Source organism: Dreissena polymorpha, chromosome 8 (assembly GCF_020536995.1).
Source record: "Dreissena polymorpha isolate Duluth1 chromosome 8, UMN_Dpol_1.0, whole genome shotgun sequence".
Lineage (NCBI taxonomy): Eukaryota > Metazoa > Mollusca > Bivalvia > Myida > Dreissenidae > Dreissena > Dreissena polymorpha.
The window spans coordinates 16,056,675-16,079,670 of record NC_068362.1 but is presented as its reverse complement, the minus strand read 5'-3'; the positions used below and the strand labels follow the sequence as shown (position 1 = coordinate 16,079,670).

Sequence of the window (22,996 nt, the reverse complement as noted above, 5' to 3'; positions counted from 1 at the left end):
ACCCTTAAATACTGATGAGCAGCAAACAGCATAAAACCTGAACAGACTGCAAGTTACTCGCAGGCTGTTCTGGTTTTTTGCTGTTTGCACATAGCCATTTTCACTTAGCTTTTAAGTGTTAAAGGGATAAAATGCTGACAAAACTTCAAAAGTTCTTGGGGCAGTTCTCTATGAAAATTGTTCAAATGGGTTCTGTTAGTTGATGTTTAAGGTGTTAATTATGCCCCTAATGTGAAAATTGGCCCCATATCAAGGGTTACATATATTCTACATCTTACATGTAGCAACAGTTTCTCAGGTGAGCTTTCAAGGATCCCGAGTGTCCTCTTGTTGTATGATACTCAGCATGTTACTTAGACAACAATAATTAAACACAAACTGGTGTCATTGGTATGTTTGTTATGTAAATATGTAAATGTAAATAGTAAATTAATTTAGTGAGAATGTAATCCATTTAATAATGGCTATAATGTGGAAGTGCTTAATTCAAACAAATAACTGTATGTCTCCCATACATTTGATAAATGTATTCATATTCTTGCAAATTGGAACTGACATTTATTATTTTAAACTAAAGTTCATAAAACAAACAATTTTGATCTTGACATGAATTCATTAATTCTTTTGTATAAAAGTTTATAAACAATACAGATTGGAACTAGATAAATATATTTGATGCACAATAATTCGTACAACTTTTGCAATTTGGAGTGTGTTATTTTGGTTTTATGGTTTACTACGTTGTCTCTTTAAAGTAAATAAACATTTGTTTTGTAAAACTCTTTGACATACAACAATTACATCCATTTAAACACAAACAGTAAAATTATCTACTAAACAAAGAAATATAGGACCAGAAACTGTGTCCTCTGACTAAAATAACATTGATTTTCACATATACAGATAAAGATACATATCATGATGTACAAAGCATCCCACACACAACTATTTAATCTTAAAATTTTAGTTTAGGACAAGAGTTTCACTGTTTAACTTTAGTCTGTGTACACCTATCTTATCACATTTTACCACTAATGTCATTGCCCCATGAACACAATACAATATATCCCCTTGTTTCTATGGCAACACCGTAGTTGAGTTTTAGTCAGAGTCAGCCTTCCTGTACCAGAACCTGGCACGGTTGTCATCGCTGCATGTCACGAAGGCGGGCCCTGTCGGAGAGTGGTTGATGCATCGCACTATGCCATTGTGACCTAAATGGATGTGGAAAATACAAGGGCTTTAAATAACTTTCATAAGGTTCTTTTTATAATTTGTAAACAAACTGACAATGATAACATAGGTAAAAATAAAAGATTTAACCCTTTCCCACTCAGAAGCAAGGTGAAAATGGATATGTGCAAACAGCATAAAACCAAAACAGTCTGCGAGTAGATTGCAGTCTGTGCAGGTTTAATGCTGTTTGCTGCTCATTAGTATCTAAAGTATGGAATACAGCCTTTAAAACTTGAATCTAATAAAAAATGTCTTTAATTAAATTCAACTTTCCAAAAGACTACAAATGCGTCAAAAAATGTAGTGGTAAAAGGGTTAAAGTAGCACTTCATAAAGGAAATTTGTCATCATTTGACTAAGCAGACTGCACAGACTAATGTGGGACTACACTTTACGCACATGCATTATGCCCAGTTTCTCAGAACGCGACTCATATAGTATCATCCCAGATTAGCCGTGCAGTGTGTGCACTTTCCATCCTTATGAAGTCTTAGTGGAAAGTGTGTTCCTTGGTTAGCCTGCGCAAACTGCAAGGCTCATTCTTAACAATAGTAATCAGAGTTTGTACCAAGGGAGAGAAGTCTCTGTCGTTCAGCGTTCCTGGAGTCCCAACAACACAGACTGGTGGTCTTCTCATCCGGGAACAGAACTGCAAAAAATACAGGAAATAACATATAACCAGTCATTGTTAATATATACATGTTAAACATATAAAACAAGAGTTGTTTGTTACAATCATTTGATAATACCATTCCTGTACATTGTGTTATTCCATACCCATTTTTAGCTCACCTGTCACGAAGTGACCTGGTGAGCTATGTGACCGTGTGATGACCGGCGTCCGTATGTGCATGTGTGCGTGCTTGTGTTCGTCAACAATTTGTTTGTGTAGACAGTAGAGGTCACAGTTTTCATCCAATCTTTATGAAATTTGGTCAGAATGTTTATTGATGAAATCTGGGTTGGGATTGTATTTGGGTCATCTGGGGTCAAAAACTAGGTCACTAGGTAAAAAACTAGGTCACTAGGTCAAATTATAGAAAAACCTTGTATAGAAAAAAGAGGTCACAGTTTTCATCCAATCTTTATGAAATTTGGTCAGAATGTTTATCTTGATGAAATCTGGGTTGGGATTGTATTTGGGTCATCTGGGGTCAAAAACTAGGTCACTAGATCAAATAATAGAAATACCTTGTGTAGACAATAGAGGTCACAGTTTTCATCCAATCTTTATCAAATTTGATCAGAATGTTTATCTTATTGAAATCTGGGTTGGGATTGTATTTGGATCACTTGGGATCCAAAACTAGGTCACTAGGTCAAATAATAGAAAAAAACTTGTGTAGACAATACAGGTCAGAGTTTTCATCTAATCTTTATGAAATTTGGTCAGAATGTTTATCTTGATGAAATCTGGGTTGTGATTGTATTTGGTTAGTCAGGTGATCATGGCCCTCTTGTTTTGCTTTAACCACTTGAGCGAATGTGTGCAAATGTCTATGTCAAATGAAAGGGGTATAATCCCTCTAAGACATTTCATGCTAGCCTCCAAGAGTTGCAGCAATCGAGAGGAAATAAGTGGTTCCCAAGTTACCAACTTTGTGAAAACATAATTATCTTTTTTTTTGAGAATGTGCAAAAGTACTGAAATACATATTGTTTGTATTATATTTCGGCTGTTGAATAAAAACATAATTTAATACAGAACTCAATTGTAAAGTGGATTTATACACTGAGTGGAATTCTCCATCATTCCTTAAAATAGATCTTATAATAGTCAATAGGTGACATCATACCGTAGTCCTCAGTGTGGTTGAAGCAGGCCTTGGTTCGGTGCTCCTGTTTGCCCATGGTCCCGGCCCCTGTGTACACGATGAGGCAGCGATTGGTGGACAGCTCCCACAGCTTCACCAGGCTGTCCTTGCCACTCGACATGATGTACTGCAAGTTTATAAATGAAAACGTCCGTGTTCTGTGAAAAGGGGGTTTAATGCATGTGTGTAAAGTGTCCTCCCAGATTAACCTGTGCAGTCTGCACAGTCTATCAGGGACGACACTTTCCGCTTTTTGATATTTTTTTGTTTCAAGAAAGTCTCAAATTAAGTTTAGATGGAAAGTTTTGTCCTTGATTAGCCTGTGCGGACTGCACAGGCCTATCTGGCAAGACATTTCAGGCACATGCATTGAACCCATTTTTCACATATCACGTCTCAAATAAAATGGTTACTTTTCCAGTTACTGTCTTAATAGTAATTATCACATTTTACAAACTATAAAACGAAACACTGGAGATATAAGTTTTGAAGGAAAATTTAATGTTAGGTACAATAGTATTGTGACAAAACTGAAACAAGAGTTGTGTTTGTGAATCAAAATGTCCCCTACTTAACTTTGAAGGTGTTTAGGAAAATAGTCCAGGAGCGATTAACCCTTTCCCACATATAAGCGAAGTGAAAATGGCTATGTACAAACACCATAAAACCAGAACAGCCTGCGAGTTACTCGCAGTCTGTTCAGGTTTTATGCTATTTTCTGCTGCTTATCAGTATTTAAGGTTTGGAAATGAAGTTTGAAAATCTAGTAAGAAAAGTCTTAAATTAAGGTAGTACAACTGTAATGGGCAATATTCCAAAACCCATTAAAAGTATTATTTTCATAAACTTCATACCATATGGGGTCTTATTACAAATGTTAAGGGTGGCTTTCCATGCAAAATTGTTTTTGTGATTTGCTCTGTATGATGACCCATAATTTGAATTTTCTTCTAAATTAAATTACCCCTGGGGATAAATAAATTCAAGAAACTTATATTTTTTAGCATTTTTTGTTAACAATGTTTGTATATTTAGTACAGGATATGATTGTAGATAATAACATAATATAATACAAGACAATTGAGTGATAACAATAATGAAAAAAAATCTTATTTATTATATAAGGTCCTTCAAAACTACAAGCTCAATCCGTGTATGCAAAAATCACCCATACACAATTTTCTTCTTTTTTGTATAAGTTGTATGTTATTTCTTTGGAATTTGAGCATTTATATTTTAGCACTGACATGTGATCAGCTTAAGTCAAAACAAAAAAAGCAATTTACCCGTGTATATTTTGAACAATTCACTAAAATCTAATAGGACTATATGAAATATTTTTCAAGAAATTCAAAACCACATAATGGCAAATTGTCAAAATATGCAAAATAAACAGAGTCATTTACCAATTCAGTTAACACCTTCAATAATCTCATTCTCTTTATTCATATATATAATACATTATGCAGTTATGCTTAATCTGCCAATGTAGGGAATAGGAATGGCGTTGTTGAGGTGGGAGTGGGGGTGGAGGCATACGTAGGTCAGAAAAGTGAAAAAAAATTACAAAGTTGTATACTAAGTACTTTTCTCTGTTATTAACGAAGATCTATAACATTGTTAGTTTTAATTCAAATGACCACCTACCTAACAAGCTTGTATTCATTTAATAACAATGTACAAACAAAAAATTTTAATGCAAAATTTCAAAACGAAACTAAATAAGCATATACTTATAAGTTCCTTTGACATGGACAGGGCTTTCTACACTATATCCTGCAGTTAGTTACAAATACTCAAGCAAATTTGGTGAAACCTTGCATGCATATAAAAGGCAATGTAGGGATTAAGTGCAACCCTTCATTTTCACCTTGTGTGATTGATCAGGTCACTGTTACTAAAAATAGAAACAAAAAATCACGCAAAATGGATCCTACGATAAGTACTTAGGGTGCTTTGATGAAATTGTGTGCACTTATAAAGGGCATTATGGAGATTATGCAGTACCATATTTCTTACTTTAGTTGAAATCACTGTATCTTAAAAATAAATAAAGAAATGCACACAATCTGACTTCTGTAATTACAGAAAAACTTCTGAAGGTACTGAAATAAAACATGTAATTGAAATTTTCTTTCAAATCATTCGTTTAAGTACTTACATATTTTTAGAACAACTTCATGTAATACTTTTTAGAATAAGTGACTCTAGGCAAGCCTTCAGCATTTTTTTAAATGAAAACATCACGTATTGCATCCTCTCCACCCCTGTTATTAAGCATTATTTTCATCGGTGTATGCCTTTTCATTACACTTCATGAAATGGGTGGGCTCAATGTTGGACAGTTCTGGGTTTTCGCACAGTTGAAAGCAATTTTTTTGACACAGCCAATAGGAAAAAAGCTGTGGATCATTAGATCTTTTAAAGACAAATTCAGAAATTGGAGCAACTTTCTAAGTGCTAGCCTGCCACATCTGCCATAGCAACGTGTGCATCGTATGTTTCACCAAGCAATTGTAAAACTAAATCAACTTGCTTCAAGGACTGCTTTGAATATAATTTTCTGAATATTGATAGAGAATCAATAAAAGCGCAGTTATACAAAATATCATTTCACTTACATGTACCAAGATTGAAACACAAATTGTTAAATCAAAACGACTACCATTATGAACAACAAAGCACACATTTCGAAACTTTTCAAGCCAATGTATAATTCTTTCGACAGCCACTCATATTGACACTGGCTGCACAACTTATCCAATGAATGTCATTGTCCTGACACTGCATGGCTGAACAACTTATCCAATGAATGTCATTGACCCATCAGTCATTGAAATGCCTGTAACTTGTAAAGCCTCTTGACTTATTGGAACAGTTGGCGTGACATATGTTGCGAACTGCCTACCAGACTGGACTTCCACCGATGCATATGAGTAACCTGCGGGAGTTCCCTTCCCTCAACTGGAAACATAGTTGACATAGCAATCTAGTAAAATATAGACATGCGATATCACATTTAGAATGCAACTTAACATAATATATTGGAATTTTATTAGGTTAATAATCATACTGCTGATCAATCAGCCATAAAATGTGTGAACTGCTGATCTACCAGCCATGAAATTTGTTTTAATATAGAAGAACAAAACAATTATGTTTTAAGAAGATTATTGTTATTTTTGACATATTATTTTGACTATTATTCCAGGATTGGGAAATTTTTCAGCTAATTGGGCGAAAATACTTGTATTTTGAATTGGGAATGGGTCAGACATTCTGACCCGCAGGATTTGTATAAAAGGCCTGTCAAACGTTGCATAAGTTACACTTGTGAGATTGGCGTTCAACAAAAATAATTGGTTTTACAACACATTTTATATAGTTTGATGGTTTCCATGTAATGATGCAAAAATTTATTGTTACCGCTGATAATCCAAATAATAGATTCTTACGTCAGTTCATTTAAGATAGCTTCGCTAGCTTCAATCCAAGCTGATTCAGTCGCAACTTGCTCAATCACCTCTCCAGCTGGCTTTTCCATTATTTTTAAGTTGATGTCCGATATTGTTTTGAGGTTTAATGTGGACAGGCTCACAGCATATTGTTTACACGGGATGGTCCACCCAGACTGTCCACGATTGCTAAATGCAGAAACAAATATAACTATAGCAATACAAGTTAGTCCAAGATCTAAAAAAAATACACATTTACTTCTGGTTACTGTATCTCGATGTTTACAGTAAATAGAGCATAGACAAAGACCATAATATAATGCCCGTAATATACATCTTTGAGCTAAATGTCTATATAAATGATTACCGTATGTGTATTTTATATAAACGCTCTGATAATATATCTGTGACCTTACCGGTTTCAAGTTTTGTGTTTACAACAAAGCAGGTATTCCATTTGTCCAGGTCAATTTTTCCCATTGTCTTTGACTGTGTGGGTGTTACCATACGCTGCAGTGTTTACCAACTGGCAGTCAATGTCACTGCACTCTGCGCACAGATCTTTTTCTGTTTTGCTACTTTTTTTTTTATCATTAACCGTCTTTTTGGTTACGATTCACGATTGTTGTTTTTTATCTCGTCGCGAATATATATTACTTCAGGTTCATTTTTTACACAATTTTTAAAGAAAAATCTATTTTGACGTCGTAATATATTGTAATATTCATATCATCGATACAATCTATTAATGAATTATATAAAACATGTTTTTATTTAAGATTTATACCTTGTTAATAATAAACCGAACAAAATGGACATCTCACGACTTCAGTAACGATATTTACCGACATACGCCAACGTCAACCAATCTTACAAAAAAACGCGGGAAATGATTACAGTTGTACTATCTTAAACAGCTTTCTAAAGGAATACAAATGCGTGAAAATACGAATTTAAGAGGTAATGAGTTTATTTTGAGAAAATTAAATGGCTCCTGTGTCAAATTTAAAATGACCAGAACAAAACTCAGCATTGACTCTCGCACCAATAATCAGGTAAGTATCTGAAAGCATTTGGGAAAAGTGTTGTATAGAAAATTGCTAATTACGCCAATAACATATTGACCAGAACGCAACTCAAACTCCAACTGGACGTCATGTAGGAAGACTCAGATACCAAAAACTAGCTCTATATCTGAAAGTTTTGTGTAACAAGAGATGTGTTTGTCAAAAACACAATGACCCCTATTGTGCCGCTTTGAAGCCATATATTTGACCTTTGACCTTGAAGGATGATGACCTGGACCTTTCACCACTGAAAATGTGCAGCTCCATGAGATACACATGCTAGCCAAATATCAAGTTGCTATCTTCAATATTGCAAAAGTTATTAATAATTGCAAAAGTTAAACCAAGGTTAAAGTTTTCCACAGACAGACAGGCCAAAAACAATATACCCCCGATCATTGATCCGGAGGCATAAAAAAACTCCAGAAAACGGAATGCTGGACAGATAGACTGACAGACAGTCTGACTGGAATATGCAACCCTACTGGAGGCATAAAAAAACAAAGTTGAGTTTCTTTCTACCTTAGAATTGCGAGTGAACTGCACGGAGCAAACCTCCTCGCCGTCGTGTGCGTTCTTGAAGGTGTTGATACAGAGGCCAGAGACTGAGTCCCATATCTTGATGGTGCCATCCTTGGAACACGTAGTGTACAGGTTGGCATTCGGGCTGTACTTGGCCTAAACACAGAGATACATGTAAACAAAAACAGGGTGTAATGCATGTTTTAAAGTGTCGTCCCAGATAAGCCTGTGCAGTCCGCCTAAACTGGATTTTTGCTGGGAAAAGACTTCCTTTAACCCTTTCAGTGCGCGAACCGAATTTTGGAGGCCTTTGCAAACAGTTAAGATCCAGATGAGATGCCACAGAACGTGGCATCTCATCAGGATCCAAACTGTTTGATATTCTGATAGTATTCTTTGAAAAAAATCAAACAAAATGCTAATTTTAGAAATTCAGCACACAACATTTTAGCAGATGAAAAATTTCCCAGCATGCAAAAGGTTAAACAAACAATACCATAAAAGTGGAAAATGCGATTCCAGATTTGCCTGTGCTGAGGCTAATCTTGGACAAGACTTTACGCACACATTGATACAGAATGTGCTGATACATAGTTCCATATCTTGATGGTGCCATCCTTAGTTCATGTCGTCGTACCATCCTTGGTGTACACGTTAGTATTAGGGTTGTACTTGGCTAAACAGCAAGAATTACTAGTGATGCCAATAAAACACACTGGGCATGCCTTAGTTCAAGGTCACATAACATTACAGTGTGATTCACTTGGCATAAAAACGTGTCTAGCATATCTTCATTTCATGGCAATAACATATCAAAAGTTTCCATTATAGCGCTGTTTTTTGCCTAAACATAGAGATTTACAAAATAAGCTTATAAAAGCTACTGAGCCAAAAATGTTTAATTTAATAATTAATATAGGGATAATACACGTTTTCGAGGGCATGATCATCTGCAGGCTCTCGAAAAGTCCATTCCTGCCCGAGTGGTCAGCATGATAATCTTGTCTGAGAAAATGTGTATTTTCGCTATTATTGCATAAATAAATCACACATACCAAAATAAATTGAAATAACGTTAGAAACAATATGTCTTGTTCATTCGACATCGACAAAATAATTTGATTATTTCATATGATGTCATACAGTTCAAGGTTGTTTTTTACATATGCTTCACTCGGTCATCATCAGAAATTATTAGAGCTGTAACCATTCGGTTCGATGCATTGAAAACCGGTTCAACGCCGCCGATTTGATTTCGATACCAATACGACCCATTTCGATTCGATTCACTTTAATCCCGATTGATCCGATTTTAAACCTTACTTTCCAAATCCGTCGTCTAAATGTTCTTGTCATTTGTAATACGTCTTGTGATTGGTCAATAGCCAATATGGCATCCAATGAATTAATGCATTACATCAGCCGGTAAAATGGTTTCTTAACCACGCCGAAAGACGCATTGTCAAAATTAAAATAAAAAGTATGGGAACATTTCGGGTTTTGCGAAGGTTCTGATGCAAATGCAACATGCAAAACGTGTTTTGTTGACGTAAGTTACCCATATGGTTTGTTTACTAAACTGTGTGCATTCTGTTAAGAAGTCAACTGGAAGTTGTTTATATACTTACATGGTTTTTTTCCCTGTTAAACACATGTGATACATTGTGCATTTTATGTTATTTAAGAATAACTGAACAGGAAGTTTTGTTCAATTTTGTTACTTATAAAACAATGTTGCGTTTTTAAATTTTATGTCAAAAATTAAGCACGTTAAATACACAACATAATAAGTTGATAACAAATACCAAACATATTAATTCATGCTCTGGACAAACCAAACATGAAATAGTTTGCAAAATCAGCAGCAAATAGTTAAATTTGAAACGAATCGAAAATAATCGAATCGGACCATTTGGTATCGAAATGGAATCGAATCGAATTATGGGTGAATCGTTACAGCTCTAGAAATTATGAGGCTTTACCTTCGGATAGGCAGTTTTTGATTAAAAATTTGTTTAAACAGTGGATTAATGCAAAGTTGAAATGCAGCCCCGCAAAGTAAGAAATGAGGAATTATTTTGGAATTTACTGGTCGTGACAGATAAATATATAGTCAGAATACATGTAAGTCATTGTTTTCATAGATGTTTCTTTTGTCGAGGTTCATCTTATTTCATTCCAAGTAAATTTTCTTAAAATTAAAACTGCCAACATATTGTCACTGAAGTATTTCAAGCATACAGCAGGAACGCTGAAGGTACATAAACACATTTACAGCATAGTCTTTTGAAAGAGTTGAGTAAATAACCTTAACTTCATAGACATTGTCAATAAATAAAGCTTTTGTTAAGAGACTGCAGATGGTATCATTTGAAAAGTGGATTGAAATATTCATTGCTTTTATCCCTGCATGCATGCGTACGCTGGTGCTTATTCAATTCCCCATTTATGCTTGGAAAGTCATCGAAGGCTGGAGTTATTAACAAAGTTCATAACAACTTCATTGAATTGAATGAAAAATGGGAAGAAACTGCGCGTGGACGAGTTAATGGATATGAAAAACACATAACAGGGCTTGAACGGCACGTGAATCGCCTTGATAATACACTATTTCTCCCGTTCAAGCCCTCCTTTTGCCAAGTTTCTGCACCCTGCCAGATGGCATTATAGATAGAGTTTATGCAATATTTGCAAAATAATGTTATATATTTCAGTAGCCAAGTTATCATTCTCCATACTATTAAGCTTAGAGAAATAGTTTTTTGCACAAAATAATTTACAGACAAAAAGGCTGCTTATCTCCAAATGTTGAAGTTTTAATATAATGATTGTATCTGTAATTTAAGACGTTCGAAAAAAAGAAACAGACATATCTTATAAGTATCATTGAATGAAACAGACTATAAGAAGTTTATTAGAAATGGAAAACATTACTAAATCCCTTTCAACAAGGGCAGTAAAAGGCCTCTTTAATATCAAAGTAGGGGGAATGGTATTGCCAAATATCAATTGTAGAAATGGACTTACACAGGTGACAGCTGCAGTGTGCTGGTCATTGGGATTCCTACCCACAAAACACTGAAACGTGTTCGTGTCATACATGCGCACTGTAAAAACGGAAGAAAAACTATAAAAATACGTACACATGGTTTAGACTGAAACTATTGCAACTGCATACCACTTCTTTATCAGATAAAAAAGTTTCACTTAAAAACATCAATCAAAGCAGTTTTTGCAATTACTGTGGATTCATGTAATTTAACCCATTTATGCCTAGCGTCCTGAAAAAAGGACATTGCAAACAGCATAGACCCAGATGAGACGCCGCATCATGCGGCGTCTCATCTGGGTCTGCGCTGTTTGCTTAAAGGAATTTCTGTAAGAAATATTCTATATATAGAAAAAAGTATACCAGACACCCCTAATTTTGGAAATAAATTGATCCAATATAGAAGGATGGGAGAGTCCACTAGGCATAAATGGGTTAATTAAACTTAGGTTCAAAGGCATTTGACGCATATTCTCCTTACACTGCTACTGATAAATTAATTATATTTGTTAACATAAAATATTGTGTTTTATCAAAAAATGCCAATTTTGCAGACAGGTAACTTTGTAGATTGTGATTTAGCCCAACACAAATCTTTGGGTTAGTAATTTTCCAAAGTGTTTATAATACATGCCTGCCACAGAGGTGGACCCTGTTCATCCCATGCCAATAAAGTGGTAAATTCTTATGAGATGATAGTTAACATCGTATATTATAACATGCAAATAAATTTCACACAAAACTTGTGAAGATTTGTGGGGATCTTAAATTCCAAGATTTCTGGATTTGTCTACCCAGGAAATCAACTGACCAACCTTTCCGATGTTTTTCTGAGACTGAGCCTGATTTTCCCATGCTACACATTCTGTGTTACTCATTTGAGACATCACTTACATGTGGGATGAGCTGTGCCCACCAGCAGGTAGTCCCCACTGGGATGGAAGGCCACAGTCCTCACCTCTGAGGCTTCCTGCAATGGTGCACCAGGTAAGTGACATGATGATCATTGAGTCACAGTCTGGTTAAACTGGGCTTAATGCATGTGGGTAAAGTGTCATCCCAGATTAGCCTGTGCAGTGTTCACAGGCTAATCAAGGACAACACTTTCCGCCTAAACTGTATTTTTGTTAATAAGAGACTTCATTCAAAATTCCTTAAAAGCAGAAAAAGTCGTCCGTGAGTAGCATGTGAAGACTACACAAGCTAATTTCGGATGACACTTTACTCACACATGCATTAGGCCCCAATCGTAATAACAGATCTGAGATGAAATAACATGGTTCTGCGCTATGCTTCTTTTTGCTACCACTTGCTGCGCCTTGGACTGGTCTTCTTCAAAAGTGTGAAAATTGTTTGTAATTGAATACATTTAATTTCCTTAATACTCAAAAACAACATTTAAAGACTACCCTTAAGAAATTTCCTTGCAAGTGAAAGACTATCAATCTATTTTGAATTTTCAAATTATTAGAAAATGCCCCTTGACTAGTCCAGCTTTCCACCCTGCCCCAAATGAGCAGAAAGATTTCGAATCCGAGACCTTTTCCTCTATTTATTTGACGATATACAATTCCAATTACTCTCTATATACATATTCCTAAATAACTACCAAAAAAACTATTGATTTGTTGTTGCGTATGTTGTAAATTTCAAGCAATATTTAAGCATCAATGAAGTAGTAATGATGATCAGGGTTTGGTGTAGGGCAATTTAAGGAGTGATATAAACTATTGCAGGTTTGGCTACATTAACCTGATATGTGTAATCACTATTGCCCATAAATACATCCAGACTGAAAAGGTCTAATTATAATGCCGGTTGTCAAGGAGTCTTGTGAAGAATAGGACAAAATAAAGGGAGACAACTTAAACTAAACTTTTGAACTAAACAAACAAAATTAACCCCCTTAATTTTAAAATAAATCTATTTTTAGTTGTGGTGACCTTGACCTCTAAGATATTGATGCGTTTCTTGATCCCATGATGGTGAACAAATGCGCGAAATTATTTTAAAATCTCACAATGAATGACATAGTTATGGCCCAGACAAGCTCATTTATGGCCATTTTTGACATTGGAACTCAAAGCCCGCCAACATTTGCCAATCTAATAACCAGTTTTTTCTTTCGGAAAACCTGGTTAAAAATATCAGAACCAGCTCATCAACGTTGCAAACCAATACTGGTATATGTCTACATGTCAATATATGACAATGCCTGCAAAGACGTATACCTGAATGCTTTTGTAGGCTTTCTTCACGGAGGGTTTGCTGTACTCAAAGAAGCGCACGCTGTAGTCCTTGCTGCCTGAGGCAAGAATCTGATGATGGGGGTGGAAGTCTAGAGTGGCAATCTCCTGAAATGTCACATATGGGTCTTTCTTAAAAATTCATTTTAAAACATATATGGAATACATGTACATGTATTCCATTGGCAATCAACTGTAATAACAATGTATACAAAACTATCCCTTGGATTATTTTTATACCTTGGTTTGTAGTGCTTATAACAATGAAAACATTGGGTGTTCTGTAAACAATAAACAATAATGTTATAATATAACATATGACAATTGGTAGGCAATTAGGGGGTAAAGGTGCATAGGAATGATCGAGTACAAAATTGCATGATTCATCACACTATTTTACCCAATCTAAAAGGCAAACTCAGTAAAATATTAAGCATAACTTAATCACTGGGATGTATTTCAAGTGTTCTAAGACATAATTCATATAAATATCAAGCAAGAAGTATTGATGTTATACCAAACGTATCATCTAGGTTTTACCTTGTACAGTTGGACGAAATTGCAAACAATACCTAACAATCAAACTATAAACTACCAAACAATAAAACTACAAAACAACAAACAATCAAACTACAAAATACCTAACAAACTACAAAATAATAAATAATCAAACTACAAAATAACAAATAATCAAACTACATACGCCATTGTGGTCGTACAGTGTCCTGATTACTGGGTGGTTCTCCATGGCCTGTTGAGGGGTCTCTTGCGCAATCACCTCAGGGGGTGTGGCACTCTTAGCCAGCATGCGCTCAACATCAAGAACCTGATATTGCACCCAAACAAATGAGTTGCACACAGGGAAAAATGGACTCAATGCATTTGCATAAAAAGTCATCCCAGAATAGCCTGCGCAGTTCACACAGACTATAATCAGCGGAAAGACTTTCTGCTAATATGCAATTTTTATTTTAAAGGAAGTTTCTTCTAAACAAAAATCTAGTTTAAGGGGAAAGTGTCCTCCCTGATTAGCCTGATTAGCCTCAGCATACTGCACAGGCTAATCTTTGTTGACATTGTATCCACATGCATTAACGTTTCTCTGAGTTAGGCTCAACTGAAGCGTGGTTTGAGAAATTGTCACAACTTTGAACAAAGGAAAAAAGAAAAAACTTTGGTAAAGAGTGCAAATATAATAATATGAAACATAAGTATGAAAAACAGAAATCAGAAAAAGTAAATTTAAGTTCTTTCACAAAATTGTATTAGGTAATTCACATGTGATACTTCACATATCACATCAAAGACTTCAGCAAGTGGCAACAATTGGTGACAAAAAAGTAAGGATTACAATTTTAAAGAATCAAGATAAACACCAAATGCCTCTCAACAACATGTTGAGCTAATTGTCAAGAATGCTGGAAATTATTTTGCATGCTGCATCATATTTGACCTCCAAGTGTGATCTTGATCTTGTAACAAGGGGCATTTGATTTCCATATGACAAGCTGATCCCAAACAGTAAACATTTGTAGTTATTCTTTAGTTACAGATATAATGTTTTACCTTGATAGAGGCATCTTCGGATCCTGTGGCGATCAGCTGACCTGATTAAAAAGTTACACAGATAAAGAAAACTGATTTATGAGTGTTTCAGTAACTAAAAGACCAAAAAGATTTTACAAAAACTAACATTAAGTCATTTATATGCAGAAAATAAGTCTGTACCTTTTCAATTAAAACAATTAGTTTTCTTGTACAACATGTACAGGCGGCTATGAGGAAAACAATGTGCCTTAAGTTGCTGATACATGTTATTTTATGTCAGAAAAGTAAAAAGTAAACTGTTCAAGTAAAAATGTCCACCAATTAAATGTTCGAAGTAGTTACCTACCCTTCATGTATACAATAGCCACTACAATCACAAGTAAAATATGTCCAGATCTGAAATATGTCCACCAAACTTGTTGAAGTAGTTACCATCTCTTCATGTAAACATTAGCCACTACAATCACAAGTAAAATATGTCCAGATCTGAAATAAGTCCACCAAACTTGTTGAAGTAGTTACCTCCCCTTAATGTAAACAATAGCCACTACAATCACAAGTAAAATGTGTCCAGATCTGAAATATGTCCACCAAACTTGTTGAAGTAGTTACCTCCCCTTCATGTATACAATAGCCACTACAATCACAAGTAAAATATGTCCAGATCTGAAATATGTCCACCAAATGTTCGAAGTAGTTACCTCCCCTTCATGTGAACAATAGCCACTACAATCACAAGCAAAATATGTCCAGATCTGGAAGGATCTCTAAGCAGTAACTTTCCCTTAGTTCCTTCAAAACAGTGCACATTTCTCTGTAATTTGACTTATTTTGTATTGTTTGCAGTCAAAACTAAAGATGGATATACATAATAAATAATAAGAACCATAATTAATTAAATTATCATTTTAATTGACCATCATCGCATGCCATTTAATGGTGGCAGTGTAATCGGAACCACACAAACATCTAAATGGTGGTTGGTTATCAACAGACAAGTACAGTATTAGATCCACACATCACAGTTCTGACTTGAGAGTTTGAGCCTGGTTTTGTGAAAACTAGGCAAAATGCATGTGCTTCAAGTGTTGTCCCAGATTAGCCTGTGCAGTCAGCAAGGCTTATAAAGGACGACAATTTCCGCTTTGAATATTTGTTTGGAGGTAGTCTCAGCTAAGCAAAAAGCCAGTTTAGGCGACTTCACAGGCAAATATGGGAGGACACTTCACCCACATGCATTAAGCCCAGTTGTTTCTAGAATGTGACTGGCTCATGTCTACAAACCATTTGGGTGGAACACTCCAACACGACAGGCACTTTTGTGTGAAGTCACATAGCAGGTCTCGTACAAGGCTGCCTCGGGAGAAATGGTCTGCACTGAAATTGACAAAAACAGTCTGCACTGAAATTGACAAAAACGGTCTGCACTGATATTGTCAAAAAAGTCTGCACTGAAATTGACAAAAATGGTCTGCACTGAAATTGACAAAACAGTCTGCACTAAAATTGACAAAAATGGTCTGCACTAAAATTGACAAAAAAGGTCTGCACTGAAATTAACAATAACAGTCTGCACTGAAATTGACAAAAATGGTCTGCACTGAAATTTACAATAACAGTCTGCACTGAATTGACAAAATGGTCTACACTGAAATTTACAATAACAGTCTGCACTGAAATTGACAAAAATGGTCTACACTGAAATTATAAATAACAGTCTGCACTGAAATTGACAAAAATGGTCTGCACTGAAATTTGAAATAACAGTCTGCACTGAAATTGACAAAAATGATCTGCACTGAAATTTACAATAACAGTCTGCACTGAAATTGACAAAAATGGTCGGCACTGAAATTGACAAAAATGGTCGGCACTGCAATTTACAATAACAGTCTGCACTGAAATTGACGAAGATAGTCTTTGCTGAAATTGACAAATCAGTCTGCACTGAAATTGACAAAGTGATCTGCACTGAAATTTACAATAACAGTCTGCACTGAAATTGACAAAAATGGTCTGCACTGAAATTGATGGTTTGACTAAGATGTTTTAAAATAAGTGGTGTTCAGGCTAAAAAAGGAGACTTCGAAGTTGTATTAAGCACTTTATTGATTTGGTTTTGTTCCAGGTGTTCTAGTTTATTATTAGAACAATTACTGTGCAATATTCATGTTGCTTATTTTATACAATTTCTGCAAAGTTTCGTTTTTTAAGTATTCAGGTAAAACGGCATTAAAGTTTTATTTAAAATACACATTATACTTCTATTTTCTGCAGTTCTACATACCATCTGTTTCAAACTCCAGGTCAATGCCTGACCCCGGTGTGATGTATTCAGTCTGGAAAGTCTTTTCACCAGTCTCCTCTGCAATAAAATAATAACAACAATTATTTTAAGTCACAAATCAATTGACACAACCATTGACATACACACATATGTCTAAAAAATAATGATAGAAAACATTCAGAATTTGCATGAAAGGACTTCAATGTTATTTGTTGCTATTTAAATAATAACAAAACTTCTTGAATCCTAGGGATTAAAAACATTGACATAAACAACACCATTTTGCATTAAATATCAAAATTTTATTAAAACTTAATAAAAGTAGGTCACTTCAAGGTATATACCTTAACCTATAGTATAAATTATATTCATAATTGTATTTATCTAACGAAATTGATTGTTCAATACAAAATTCCAAATTTGTTTGTAAACAAGATCCCTTGAACAAATTAAATTAGTGAGAAGAAGGGTTAATCTTTACCCCCACCCTTTAACTTGTGAACATAAACAAACTATGTCAACATGACTGATGGCCAATAAATTTGATTAATAATGGCTACAGTGTCTGAAATAAATCAACCAAATACATTTCTATTTAAGGAAATAGTAAATTTGGTCCAAAATGATTGTTTGTGGACAGGGGTTTTCAGCCTTATATAACAGAGGCCTATTAAAGGCCGCTTCCCAATCAATGATTTTTTTCGCTTTTATTTGTTACAGCCTGTGCCATTTGAATTGGAAAAAAATTAGCGCGATAAACCAGGAAATTGGGAAAAATAGCACGATATTAAAACCATGAAATTGGGAAAAATTAAGCATTATAAATATGATTATAAGTAACAGAATTAAAATTGTTGTTCAGTGCATGTTCAGGGGGTTTTCTAGCCATTTTGGGAAAAGGAGTCTGGTCAAATTGGGATTGTTTCAATTGATAAAAGTGGCAAACTTGGGAATTATTTATTAACAAAAAGGACTGAATTAAAGTTACATATTTTGCAGGATGTTTAAATAAAAAGTTGAGATCTAGTTAAGAAATCATAAGTCATAAGAAACTTCTTTCTTAAAATTAATTTTTTTGGAATTTGGGCTTTTTTGGGGAAATTTTGGTCAGCTTTTTGGGAAAAAACGTTGATTTTTGCCATTGGGAAGCAGCCGAAAATAGGTGGTAATTTTCAGCAAAAAAAAATCATTGCCAATTGAAAATTTCTTTAAAATTATTCAGTTTTCCCCAAAATCCTATCTTACACCAGCATTTTCATTTCCAAAATCAGTAATTTTAGCGAGTTTTTCCCAAAATGAGCAATTTCTTCCCAAAATCCATAGGCTAGGGCCTTTTCTCAATGAAGCGAGGAAAACCCCTGGTGGATTAGCGCTGTCTATGTCGCTACCAAATTTTTTAGTTCAATTAATGTCTAGGACAGATACATGTACATGTATAAGCACATGTGAAGGCTAAGTTGACAAAATGTGTCTGTTTTGTTCTTATTTTACATTAGCATAAACTGATAAGTGAAAACTTGTCAGAGCTTACCGAAAGATAAAGTTTCTAAACCGGTCAAGTTACCTTATATAAGGTTTAGCCACCCATGAACGTGGATTTGCTTATTAATTAACCTTTCATTTATACATGTTTAAAAAGGCTTGCACACATTTGTATCAGTTAATGGTGGCCGTATTATTTCACTTTTCCGCTTTCAGGTACATTGAAAACATATTCAAATTCTTAGTAGCTTAGTTAAAAGCCTATATATGACAACTTTGAAGTTCAACACAAAAAATCTAATTATCTTGGCCTAACGGCCTATGCTAAATTTTGAGGACTAATATTCTGTCATTCTGGAAAAAATGGGCTTAATGGATATGCATAAAGTGTCATCCCAGATTAGCCTGTTTAATCCAAACAGGCTTATTAGGGACAACATTTTCCAGTGTTATCATATATTTCCTTTAACCCTTAAAGCGCTGGAGCTGAATTTTAAAGGCCTTTGCAAACAGTTTGGATCCAGATGAGACGCCACAGAACGTGGCGTCTCATCAGGATCCAAACTGTTTGCTATTCTGATAGTATTCTTTGAAAAAAATCGAAGAAAATGCTAATTTTAGAAATTCTGCAGACGACATTTTAGCAGACGACAAATTTCCCAGCATGCCATGGGTTAAAGGAAGTATCTTCTTTACAGCCAAAAAAAGTTAAGGTGGAAAGTGTCACACCTGATTACTGATTAGCCTGACACGTTACGCACATGCATTAAGCCCAGTTTTACCAGAATGAGGCTAATATATTTGATTTAAGTCTACTAAGTCCAACCTTCTTCCACTTTGAGACCCATTTTGAGAACCTTTAGGAGTCGGTCAGAGGGCGGGCAGGCTGGCTGGGCATGGATGTAGTTTGCCAGGCTGATAGCTTGCTGCTGGTGTCCATCGTAGAACAATTGACTGAAATAGTGCACACAATAGTGTTTTGGGGGAAAGGGGTCAGGTCCCCTGGAAGGGGGAAAATTCACACGTAAAAGGGGAAAAAGGGGAAATTTCAATGCTTAGCAAGTAACAGTACAAAATAAAGTTTTAACACTTTATAATTCACCATACAGAGCTCCAGATAAGGGTCGTATTTTCGTAATTAAGAATTATTTTCAAGTCCGTTAAGTATTTATTTTAAAATCTTGTCGAACCATTAAGAATTACAAAATCAAGTTACGAATATTATTTTTACATCGGTTCGTATCGATTTTTAATTGAGTTTTTTTCGCGTATTAAAGATCTTTGCGGTGCATATATAGAATGGTTATCGGGTTTGTTTAATAAAGCGCATTTTTCCAATAAAAGCTGCGTATACAGTCTATCTGTCAAAAAACAATGGCGGCGCCCAGAGAGCGTCCTAAAAAGCTGCAAAGCGCCCCAAAACACGCTTTTAACATATTGTATGCAAAGTTAAATGTTTAGAAAGACATTATAGAAAAAATATTATACGATGTTGTATGTTCAGTTTCCGACACAGTTGGAAAAGCTAAACAAAAACGCGACACGACGGGTCCAAACTTAATCACAAAAAAAACATTGAACGAGTGGAAGGGACAAGTCCCGTGGCTAATCGTTGAAAAGATTGAAGGGGAGACCCGTTTAAATTGTGAAATATGTAAAATTCATCTAAGGCATGCAATCTAAGCACAGTTTGGGCATATGAAGGTATTTGAAAAATAAAATTGTATAATACTGAAAAGACACTGTTGAACTCGTATAAATAAAGTTGCTAGTATGTTTATTTTGATTTTTTTGCATGAAAATAACCATTATCATTTATTTTTAGGTCATTTATAAAAAATAAGTATTATTTTCCAAAACTAAGTAGTAACGTTAAGAATAAAATTTCAGAGTTAAGAATTCTTTTTGAAAATCTGGTAGTAATTTAAGAATTTCACAAAACCTTATCTGGAGCTCTGCCATACATAGAGAGAAAAAACGTTAATCCAACTCTTTTTTTCATCAACATGTTATGTTCATGTTCAATGATCAACATTTTTTGGCTTTCTGCAAATTGTCAATAATTCTGGTGAACTCATCTTCACCAAGTCTCTACAAACGATACAAATTTTTTTATTATATATTTGGTAAGTAAACACGTTGAAATCCTATCCAATCTGCTTCTTGAAAAGTTACATGGTGTCAACTTCATCATGTAATATTTACAGACTTACCTTTGTTTTCACCATAACATTGCATCCAGCAAATCCGACAATTTTTTTAAAAGTTAAAACAGATTTTTTTGTCAATTTTTTTCCGATAGCTTTTGCTGTTGTGCGACATGGTGGAATACGTACGGTTTGTGGTAGATGTCGTAAAAAGAAAGTCGTGATAGTGAACTACGTATGGTTTGCGGTAAAGGCTAAAAGAAAGTAAACATGCGAATGTGGCAGTTCAGAAAAATTATAGTAAATAAATTCGTAACGTAAGACGTATTTAAATGAGGTATTGATTAAAATTGAATGACACTTCCGAGAGGGGAATTTTTCAAATATTTAGGGGAAAAATATATAATCTAGAGATGGGGGAATGGGGCCGAATAACGCCGAATATTTCATAAAAAAAAAACACACTGCAATAGCAGTGGGTTAATGTTTTAGTCAATTAGGGACCAAATTTTTGCCCCATATCCGATCTCAAAAAGTATAGATTTCCCCCCAATGACTGCCTAAAATTCACAACAGCGGGGTTTCCCCAAAAAAAGCCGATAAAAAAACTTAGGTTACAACAAATATCACGATGTTCGAAAGATTGGTGTTCTGCGACCTAACAGACAGCGATACTTTTTAATGGGTAACTAAATATACAACAGTTTATCCAATATGGTGGATAGAGCGTGCGAAAGAATAACAAACTTACAAAGTAAATAAAAAGGATTTATTTCTTGCTTTAATGGTACCGTTTGCACTAGCTCGTGATTTAGACAGGTAAATGTTGATAAGTTTTAGCATTTTCAGTGGTGATCAAATTTTGCGCCTTTGGACAAAAGATGGCGCATTGCTAGTCTCAGCAACCCTTGGGGTTATCAAGCTGAGAGTTGAATAATTGGTTTAGTTTAAACCTATTTATTTTAGTTCCATTGCATCGAAAGCCCAAGGCTTATATAAACGCTCTTGAGTCTGTTTCCTGGGCGTAGAACCTGTACTTGGTGTCTTTGGAGGAGATCTAAAGAACGCTCCCACGATGGGGATCACACCCGTGACCTCCCTATCACTATAGGCAGACATCATATCCATTACACCATGGCGACCTGACTACATTTAGTTCATCTCCAGGGCCCTCAATCTATCAAATCTGCCGCCGAATTTCGGTGGCAGTCCCCCACCTGAAAAGTATACTTTTTTCCCCTTTTGGGGGGAAAAATTCCCCCTAAAAAAAAAAAAAAAAAAAAAAGTTTTTTTTTTTTTTTTTTTTAATAGTAAGATGTGTCTCATGATATTATATCTCACTTCTATTTCAATTTAATCTTTTCAAACATACTAAATTATGAAAAATGCAATGAATATAGTGCAAACATGTACAAATGAAATAATGAGAGAGTAAGTAAAAAAATCCCCCAAGAAGGGAAACGCCGCGAAAATTTCCCCTCCTAAGGGCTGCGGACCCCTTCCCCCAAAGTAGTGTGAGGGCCCTGATCTCCTATCCAGCTCTATACATTGAACCTTAGTAAATTTAATATTGAAAACACTTTAATTCCATATTTTGAAGCATTTGTTAACAAACACCAACACAACTTATTTCCCAATCTTAGTAAAATGCAGTGATCTTTCCCAATCCAATTTCCCAAATAGCTGAACAATACTGCACTAAAATTTCAAATGTCATGGGTATGGGTCATATTCCAAAATTATGGAAAAACTCCTTTTTTGAAGTTCAAGAATGATTTGCGGCAGTAAAACGCAGACGTCGCAGTAACTGAATACTATCCGAAACTTTATGTCCGAAACTAACACACATGTTTGCTGTAGTTTAAGGAAGACTTCTATGCAAAGATTACCATCAATATTAAATACCGTTATATAACAATGACATGCAAATGCAGATGGTAGCATTACCTGATCATCAGTCGATATAAAAGATCTCGTTGTTTAACTTCCATTTCTAAAAAGTGCAAAAAATACGACTCGGGATCAAATTTTTGGATACAAAAGTATTAATGCACCGCCGGTTTTTAAGTTAATGCACACATATTTTGCGAAATATCATAAAACTTTATTTAAATACGTTTATGCACAATATATTGCATTTTTT

General features: G+C 35.0%; 1 protein-coding gene across 1 annotated transcript; it reads right to left on the bottom strand.

Annotated features, from left to right (window-relative positions):
• Nucleotides 1-601: 601 nt before the first annotated feature.
• On the bottom strand, nucleotides 602-22,962 carry LOC127841167 (cleavage stimulation factor subunit 1-like). Its single transcript, XM_052369789.1, has 13 exons — nucleotides 22,801-22,962; nucleotides 19,533-19,660; nucleotides 17,225-17,302; nucleotides 16,222-16,314; nucleotides 14,956-14,996; nucleotides 14,093-14,215; nucleotides 13,375-13,497; nucleotides 12,038-12,113; nucleotides 11,122-11,201; nucleotides 8,095-8,250; nucleotides 3,033-3,177; nucleotides 1,805-1,885; nucleotides 602-1,214 (listed from the first exon to the last, which is right to left on the bottom strand). The coding sequence occupies exons 1-13, from the start codon at nucleotides 22,842-22,844 to the stop codon at nucleotides 1,102-1,104; spliced, it is 1,281 nt and encodes a 426-aa protein (XP_052225749.1). The 5' UTR covers nucleotides 22,845-22,962; the 3' UTR covers nucleotides 602-1,101.
• Between the last annotated feature and the right edge of the window lie 34 nt (nucleotides 22,963-22,996).